The 9319-nt window shown below is 37.8% G+C and overlaps 2 protein-coding genes across 5 annotated transcripts in view; one reads left to right on the top strand and one right to left on the bottom strand.

Moving 5' to 3' along the window:
• The window catches only part of LOC106805526 (DEP domain-containing protein 7-like), a 27124-nt gene extending 25626 nt beyond the window's left edge, over positions 1–1498 (bottom strand). Inside the window, exon 1 of the mRNA XM_014807154.1 lies at positions 1375–1498. Coding sequence (XP_014662640.1) covers positions 1375–1444 — 70 coding nt within the window. The 5' untranslated portion in view covers positions 1445–1498. The remainder of the gene's footprint in view (positions 1–1374) is intronic.
• A 4-nt stretch (positions 1499–1502) lies between these two features.
• On the top strand, positions 1503–8682 carry LOC106805527 (T-complex protein 11-like protein 1). 4 transcript variants are annotated; one of them, XM_014807155.1, is made up of 12 exons: positions 1503–1521; positions 1587–1628; positions 3416–3622; positions 4139–4271; positions 4469–4589; positions 4898–5118; positions 5473–5612; positions 5882–6066; positions 6256–6437; positions 6834–7000; positions 7445–7548; positions 7766–8682. In XM_014807155.1, the coding sequence occupies exons 3-12, from the start codon at positions 3433–3435 to the stop codon at positions 7934–7936; spliced, it is 1614 nt and encodes a 537-aa protein (XP_014662641.1). In that variant the 5' UTR covers positions 1503–1521; positions 1587–1628; positions 3416–3432; the 3' UTR covers positions 7937–8682. The 4 variants fall into 4 exon arrangements, with proteins under 4 accessions (XP_014662641.1, XP_014662643.1, XP_014662642.1 ...); XM_014807157.1 differs by lacking the exon at positions 1503–1521 and having other exon boundaries at positions 1591–1628; positions 3432–3622; XM_014807156.1 differs by lacking the exons at positions 1503–1521; positions 1587–1628 and adding an exon at positions 1828–1849.
• The last annotated feature ends 637 nt before the right edge of the window (positions 8683–9319 follow it).

Raw genomic sequence — 9319 nt, 5'->3', positions numbered from 1 at the left:
CTAAGACATGTGTCTATGTGTATCTAGATTTCTAGAACTGCAAAACACATGTTACAGCTGCGAGCGAGTGGAGAGTGGAACGCATTTATCTTGTGAATTACAGTTGTCATTATTCTTCCAAAATGACTAGCTGCTGTGTTTACACTAAGAAATTGTACAATAAAGCTATCATATGGCGCGAACGATTTGAGTTACTTTTCTAGAAATCTAGATACATATAAACACATGTGTTATCTATGATCTCTGTGATTCTTGAGTTTATTGAAGCGCGAGTGATTTAATTAATTAGCAAGTATATCTACGCGCGGTATCGCACAGGTTAATATACGCATGGCTATGGGCGGTAAGAAAGTACGTGTACAATTAAACTATCATATGGCGCGAACGATTTGAGTTACATTTCTAGAAATCTAGATACACATAGACACATGTCTTAGCTATAATCTCTGTAAATTTTGAGTTTATTGAAGCACGATTAGTCTAATTAATTACTACGGACCATTGTACAGCGTATCCATACAGCGCTGTACAATGGTCGATACATTTTGGTTCATACATCAAATGGTTGATACATTTGGAAACAACATGGAGTCAAATCCTGAGTTGGCGCAACTCTCTGTATATAGGGACCCTAGGGCCTACTAGACACTAATAGTAATAGTCTTAATGTTTGATTTGACCTAATAACTTCACTTCAATACCGTCCAATACACCGCTGCAACACACATTCCGTGCACACATACACAGTAATATAGGCCAATACACCCATAGGGCTAATAGTAATGCTCAAGGGGTCGTTGTCGTAACAGGTACTACAGATATGTACCCGAGGTACATATATGTATACACAAAGTGTACCAGACTTGTACTACAGAAGTGTACCAGACTTGTACTACAGAAGTGTACCCTAACCCTAACACTAACCCTAACCCTAACCCTAACTCTAACCCTAACCCTAAACATACCTCATATAAAAATATAAACATTTTCACTCAGGGGTTCCCTAAACTTCTTCCACAGAAAACCATACGCTCACGTTGTAAACCTATCCTGGGTTTGGGTTACATTATTGTATCTAGAAAGTGTACTGACTAGTAGTAGTAGTACTAGTACTAGTAGTAGTAGTACTAGTACTAGTAGTAGTAGTACTAGTACTAGTAGTAGTAGTACTAGTACTAGTAGTAGTAGTACTGTGTAGTGTGTCACTGTTTAATACTGTGTTAGCCTTCGGCCCCCTTTACTGCTTTAGTTTACCGTTACGTCATACGTCCCCCCTTATATTCCTGATTTCCTAGGACTGATAGAATTCCGTGTGTACTAGCTCAGTCTGAAATAAATTAAAGTATACATATTATTGTTAACGAAAAAACATACCTGAATACCGTCTTGTCTCTTCAAACTTCTGCCGGTGATCCATTTTCACTAATTCAACATTACCCGCCATTTTAAAAGCGTCTTCCCATAAACCTATGCGATGATGTCCTCTACGTCACATCCGTAAACAACAGCGCGTTGTTGTCGATCAGCATCAAAGATTCTAGAGTGCCGTAGGCTCTAGGATCACTCTACGATCTTTGATCAGCATTATCAAAGTGAGTCAGTGCCTGAGTGAACGAGGTCATTTTTAGGTGAGTTACTTGCATGGGTTTAAATGGGTTGTAAACTATTTTTAGCTACCAGGCATATACGTCTAGCGATTTAACAAATTAATGAAATTATGGATATATAAATTGTTTCACCGTTGCTTAGTTTGTAACACAGACATTGAGACAAAGTTTACGATGAACAAAGCACAGGCACAAGTTGTAGCCCGACCAGGCTGTGCGACGGATTGTCTATACAACCAATGGTATTCTAACCCTAGCAATACCGTTTTTTGGAGCTACGGCACTTGGACCGTTTCATAATAAAATGATGGTTAATAATAATATATACAACTTGTCAGTAGGGCCTACTAGGGTCCCTATATACAGATAGTTGCGACATGACGAGTCAGAAAAAATCGGTCACGTGATCGCTGTACAATGATCTGTAGTAATTAATTAGACTAATCGTGCTTCAATAAACTCAAAATTTACAGAGATTATAGCTAAGACATGTGTCTATGTGTATCTAGATTTCTAGAACTGCAAAACACATGTTACAGCTGCGAGCGAGTGGAGAGTGGAACGCATTTATCTTGTGAATTACAGTTGTCATTATTCTTCCAAAATGACTAGCTGCTGTGTTTACACTAAGAAATTGTACAATTAAGCTATCATATGGCGCGAACGATTTGAGTTACTTTTCTAGAAATCTAGATACATATAAACACATGTGTTATCTATGATCTCTGTGATTCTTGAGTTTATTGAAGCGCGAGTGATTTAATTAATTAGCAAGTATCTACGCGCGGTATCGCACAGGTTATTATACGCACGGCTATGGGCGGTAAGAAAGTACGTGTACAATTAAACTATCATATGGCGCGAACGATTTGAGTTACATTTCTATAAATCTAGCTACACATAGACACATGTCTTAGCTATAATCTCTGTAAATTTTGAGTTTATTGAAGCACGATTAGTCTAATTAATTACTACGGACCATTGTACAGCCTATCTATACAGCGCTGTACTTAAGCGGCAGCGGTGTTGATACATTTGGAAACAACATGGAGTCAAATCCTGAGTTGGCGCAACTCTCTGTATATAGGGACCCTAGGGCCTACTAGACACTAATAGTAATAGTCTTAATGTTTGATTTGACCTAATAACTTCACTTCAATACCGTCCAATACACCGCTGCAACACACATTCCGTGCACACATACACAGTAATATAGGCCAATACACCCATAGGGCTAATAGTAATGCTCAAGGGGTCGTTGTCGTAACAGGTACTACAGATATGTACCCGAGGTACATATATGTATACACAAAGTGTACCAGACTTGTACTACAGAAGTGTACCCTAACCCTAACACTAACCCTAACCCTAACCCTAACTCTAACCCTAACCCTAAACATACCTCATATAAAAATATAAACATAATACTAAACAACCTAAAACTACCTCGGGTACATATCTGTAGTACCTGTTACGACAACGACCCTTCGTGCAATAGTAATACACCCTATATTAGTATTACTGTGTATTTGGGTGTCCATTACTGGTACTGGTAGGTCTAGTACTGACAAGTTGTATTTATTAACCATCATTTTATTATTGAAACGGCCCAAGTGCCTGTGGAACAAAGAGTCAATGCCAAGTCAGTTCTGGTGCACTTTTGATTTGCTTTATCTATGCTACGCACTAATGCAGCTTGCAGCAATGTCTCTATGTCTACGTACTTTTTCACTTGGCCTTCTTTGTGTATAACTTAAAATACAAATCCAGACAGGCCGTTCTGCTGACAGTGCTGTATTGTTTCATAGTAAATTGCTCTGATAGCATGGATGATGATCACCAAACGAGTGCTGAGGGTAAAGATGGTGCTGAGGCTATACCAGACGAGGCTGCTGAAGCCGTGCCTGAATCGGAAGTCGGGTCTCAAAGTCGGAACGTAGCAGCAGCACCTGCTGAAATACCAAAGCGACAACGACTGAACACGCCACCTAGCCAGCTGCCATTCATGGTTGCAGGTAAGGTATGAGGATCAAGGATAATTTGGGACCGCGCAAATATGTCTTTGCATATGTGCTAAACTAATCAGTGGTGATAAACTAGGCTTGGGCCAGGTATGACATAGGCAACATTTTGTGTGGCTTACAGATTTAAAAGCACGAATTACAGTAAAATTGTGTTGTGGTTTCACGTTAGCATATCAGAGTGGTTTGCGTGGGATTAAATACCACAAGTTTTTCAATCTGTTTGAGAAATTTTTTCTTACAACAACATTTGTGATAGCTTGTCAATGTGTAGTGCTCATATTCTGTTACCCAAGTGAGTAATATACTGATTCAGCACAGGAAGTAAAACGTTTATAATCATGGTAGTTAATTAATGATATGTGGTTTAAAAAATGTATATATGAGCACATTGTTAGAAACATTGCCAATTTAACAGTTCATTATGAAAAAGGTTTAGTGCAGAGCATGACTTGTAAGTTATGTAGTGGATTCATGGCAGTGTACAAATGTTGGTTTGTTTTGTTCCAGCCTCGCCACCAAAGTTTGTTAGCCTAGAAGAACTGATGAAGGTAGCGAGTGGTGTCACCAACATGGCACTGGCACATGAGATTGCAGTGGACCAAAATTTTAAACTCAAGAAAGTGGAACTGCCAGAAAACAGGTATAATGGCATAAAATACAACTCAAATGAAGAAGGTTTATGTGTACTGAAACCATTACCAATTTAACGTTACGGATTCAAAAGAGAAGAGTAGTTTAGATAGACTATAAATACTAAAACATTTATGCTTCAAAACCTTGATACTTTACATGTTCTGAAATTATTCTGTTATTGACATTATTTTGTGTTGTGTTTAGTGTAGAGAAACATTTTCAAGTGATAATGCACCAAGCATTCTGGGACATGTTGATGGCTCAGCTGCGTGATGATCCTCCACGCTATGATCAAGCCATGTCACTACTAAAGGAAGTGAAAGAGGTACTAAATTTCTAAATCTTATCACATCGGAAAGCAGCTTCATCGTGTCATCAAGCACATGGCAAACTTCTAATATTTATAACAGTGTGATCGTAGCTAACCCAGTTTGGCTGGTGGCAATGCCATGTGGGTGGTGTGTTCTGGAAAAGTGACTGCCATTGACCATATATTGTATCTATTTTTTTCTGCAGGGTGGGCAACTGCCCCCTTTTCCCCTGCTAGCTGTGGCCCTGCTGTGCCCCCTTCATGTTCTGTAAGTGTTGTGCTTGTAGCAGGCATGTGAGTTATTGTAAATTATGTTTGTGTAGGGTCTCATCTCGCTGCTGCTGCCACAACACACTCGGCTACGCTCACAGGTGAATGAAGTGCTAGACCTGGATCTCATTCGTCAGAAGGCCGAGCACGATGCCATCGACATAAACATTTACGCTCAATTCATTCTGTCCGTCATGGCCAAACTATGTGCACCGGTGTGGGATGACAAAATCAAGGAGCTAACAGAAATCAAGGAGATTGTACCTCTATATAGGTACTAATGTCAGACTTAAGTAAACTAGTGTAAACCTTGTGTGATGCTGTATAAATGCACATATACCTGCTCTATTGTTGTCGTATTAATACTATTATTAAACTAGTAATAGCTCCTCGGAAAGTTCATCACTGTGTGATCCAGTCTCAGTTAAAATTTTATTGAACAAAGTTCTGTTTTAGAGTGAACAGTTGCTAGTAAAGCACTTTCAGTGTGCATTTAGCAATAGCATTCATAGTACGAAGCTGTCTCACACAAAAAATGCAGTTATGGTTCACTGATAGTTTACTATTGATTTGCGTGCACCACTGCAGTAATCCGATGCAGATTGAGTGTACTCGTGCATTATTTCAGAGGCATCTTAGAAATGATAGAACACATGAAGCTGGACATGGCAAACTTTACCCTACAGCAGCTGCGTCCCACGATACAGCAACACAGTGTAGAGTACGAGCGTGTAAAGTTCCAGGAATTTCTTGACACCCATCCCGGAGGTAGGCGCATGGTGAAACACAAATGGAAAGTTAAAACAATATCTTGCCTTAAATTTTTGAGAAAATTATTTAAAGTTATTTAATTTTAGAGGGTTAATGTGAGCAGAAGCTCATTTCAATGACCTTGCTTGCTAAGCAAGTAATTAATTACAGTTTACAACAATTAATGTACAACTTTTTATGAAGCCTTATTTTCTTGTTGCCTATAATGCATTGCTTGTATTGTGTCATTATTAAATATTAATGTCTCCCTTGGTTTATTTCATTAGATGGACTAGAGTTTACACGTAAATGGTTAAAGTTGAACAAAGACAAGCTGCTTGTTGTGGATTCACCACCAGAGGGAGATTTGATTCGGGAGCTAAATAGGAACAGAGTAGTGAGCCCCACTAGCATCATAGCACGTAGTTACCTGGATCTTCTTGAGTGGGATGACAAGAAAATTTTTCCAGAGGTAATATGATTACTATCTACATGGTAAATTTTAAAATCTTGTTTAAGATATGTGTTTTTTACCTCTATATGGGTTGCTATACGTTGTATAGCATGTTTGTATATAAATGTTATGATTCTGGACATTTGGAAGAAACTATTTTAAAGACAGCACACAAATGCCAGTGTTTAATTTTAATTGATATTTCAGACACTTCTTATGGACCAGTCTCGCTTCTTAGAGTTGCGGGATAAGACTGAACGCATCAAGCTAGTGGCCTCAATTCTTCTGGTCACGTACAACACTGTAGGAGGAGCAATAAGTGGAATCACTGGGTTCAAGGAGAAATTAAAAGACCAAATTAACATTCTACTCCAAGATGTCAATGATCGGTAGGAAAAATAATTTTCGTTCTACTTCAGCTAATTTAATATGTGTGTTTTTGTTTGGATAATTAATTTGCTCTGTTAAAATGGAATAATGAATAATATGTGAAATTATTGAAGGCTGATATATGTTATGTTTTACAGCATGTCTGTATAATAACAGTAAAAATAATTTGTCAATAATAATATGGATATTCTGGTCACCTGAGGAAAATTTACAAACAATAGCATAATTAGCATAACAAATAATGTACAAATCTATTAACAATGTTGTAGTAATGGTCAGTTAGATACCAGCAGTTAAAATTTACATTAAAAATCATGTTATGCTAGTAAAAGATCAAGCCTCTAACTTTTAAATTATGAGCAAGTACCATGATATTTATGTTCACTTAATTTCAGTGACATTTCTACCAAGATTGTTAATGTGGCTGAACAGATTGAGAAAGAGGTAAATGCCTGTCTAGAGAAACATGGTTACCCAATGCTTGAAGGTGATAGACCAATGGTTCTCAAGGGACAAATCAAAGATGTTATAGAAAGTAACCACCCAGTACATAAGCTTATATGTAAGTATGTATAATTGCATAATTACATGCCATATGTAGGCCTATCATTTGTAATGTAAATTTATATTTAATGTAGATTATCTTTGTTGTATTCAGTTGTGGAGATCTTTTTCCAAGTACGTACTAAATTTTGGGCCAAACGTGTGGCCGTAATTGGTTCTTAAACTACCAATTCTTAAAGTACATTCTTTAAAATTTGTCAAAAACTAATATGTTTAACTCATTTATTGGTTCAATTTAAGTTTAATTCAATCATCCACATTTTGCTAAAATTATCTGTGAATGTAATTGTTTTTCATCAAATTTATCACAGAAATAATAAGGTTTAAAGTGTGGTCACCTTTGTTGACAGTGCCTCTTTCTAGAGCTATCAGAAAAGCTAGTTATTGACATGACTAATATTATTTTATAATGCTAATTTATCTGTTTTCATTTTACTCATAGCATCTAGAGTGATGGAGTTCATTAAACATGTCACTACCACTACCACTGCTAGCCCAATTAAGGTTCCTCCAGGACTGGCAGCCATGAGTGTGGAACTTATGCAGGTTAGATGAACATTGATGTTATTAGTAGCTACCCTATCTAATCCTTCATGATCACTTTAACAAACACAGATTGACTGAGTACAATGAATCAAAAATGAGATGTTTTTTTTTTGCACACTGTTTCAGTAAGTTTACTGTGTGTATAGTAATGTATGTATATGTAAGTACTATACTACATACGTAATGTGTCACATTCGTTGTCATCTTTTTGCTGCAGGTGTCAGGTCAATTCCTGAGGCTAGTGTCACACAACCGTTCGGTGTTTGGTCAATACTATGCAAACATCATTCGGGAGCTCCTAGGCATAGAATCGCCACAGGCTGAATCCACACCTAAAGCAGAGAGTACCACAGCGGCAGTGTCCACTTGCAATGATGTTAAAGAGTAAACCTAGCATCATCTGATAGTCAACCTGACCGGTCATAACCACATACATGTAGTTGACAGAGAATTCACAGTACATTGCTTATTTTTTGCAGTTTTTCCTTACACCCGCAGTGGCCTAGGTCACATAACACATACATACATATTTATGTATATGTGTAGGGTGTAGTATGCAGCATGCTGGTATGTATGCTATATTTTAAAACTTACAGAAGACATGCTTCTGTTGATTACCTTCTCTTAACCTACAACAGGATAAACAAAGCCCTGGAGGATATTTTCTATACTTAACTGCAGTGTCTTCAGGAAATTGTACCACGTAGCAGGCGCGTGCGTGCGTGCGTATGTGTGGTGTTTGCACTGGTGTATGTGTATGTGTACATAGTACTCATATTTTATTCTCATTGAAACTCACGTTTAAAGTTTAGAAGTCTCAACATGTGTAATACCAATAGTGAGTAAATACTTTTTTCTTCACTCCTGGTAATATTGTGACTTGGTGATTGTTGAAGTGAATGTTTCTTATTAGATAAATTATTAAATAAAATTTTTACGTTTTTATGAGCGTGCTCTTATTAGGCAGTAAATTAAATTAACTAGGGGACCGGCTTGCTAAAAAATTTTAAAGCATTGTAAAATATGTTTGTTGCATGATATTGACACAAAAGTAAACATTGATATATGTTAGAAAGTTATCCCATTAGAAAGTTTCCTAAGATAGCTAACGAATATAGAGTTCAGGTTTAATATCTTACTTGTGTATACGCAAAAGTATGAAATGTATGACTCGCCTGACCGCAATACACATCGTCTCACAAAACTCACCTCGATGCATCTCTGACAAGACAATGCACCTAGAATCGCGACAACCCACTTAAGCGCACTCTCCGGCATTCAGTACACATCTTCGATATTTCGACTACATCTGCACATCTCCCTGCAACCCATACACGCCGCGTCCTTTAATCCTCTATATTTGCACGCCATGAGCCCTCGTCTCCGGTCTACTGCACTAGCTCCGTACCGCCGTTGGCACCGCGCGCCGCCAAGCTGCTCCCCTTGAATCTCCAGACGACCAAATCCCCTCGCCTGATAAAATTAGAAACAACCCTTAAATAAATGAAGTTTTAAAGAAAGATATTATTTCATCAACCTTATACCATACGTGTGGCTTATTTATTGAAGCCATTCTTTAAGATTAGTCTTACCTCACCATAAATCAGTTGAGGTCAGAAAATTTTCTCACCAACCTTCTAGGAATATACTTGGGGTTACTGCCCGGCCTACCATTCGCGCCAAGAGTTTTTGCTAGAACCAAATGCACATGCACACCACATCAATTTATTCGTGTATGATTGTAATGATACATATATATGTGAATGTGTGT

The sequence above is a fragment of the Priapulus caudatus genome, unplaced genomic scaffold (genome assembly GCF_000485595.1).
Source record: "Priapulus caudatus unplaced genomic scaffold, Priapulus_caudatus-5.0.1 Scaffold116, whole genome shotgun sequence".
Taxonomy (NCBI): domain Eukaryota; kingdom Metazoa; phylum Priapulida; class Priapulimorpha; order Priapulimorphida; family Priapulidae; genus Priapulus; species Priapulus caudatus.
Note: the sequence above shows the minus strand (reverse complement) of the source record. Positions and strands in the feature narration are given on the sequence as shown.

Coding starts and splice junctions, on each gene's coding strand:
- LOC106805527 (XM_014807155.1), top strand. CDS start 3,433: ATGGATGATGATCACCAAACGAGTGCTGAGGGTAAAGATGGTGCTGAG. Junction 4,272..4,468: donor GTGGAACTGCCAGAAAACAG/GTATAATGGCAT, acceptor TGTTGTGTTTAG/TGTAGAGAAACATTTTCAAG. Junction 5,119..5,472: donor GAGATTGTACCTCTATATAG/GTACTAATGTCA, acceptor GCATTATTTCAG/AGGCATCTTAGAAATGATAG.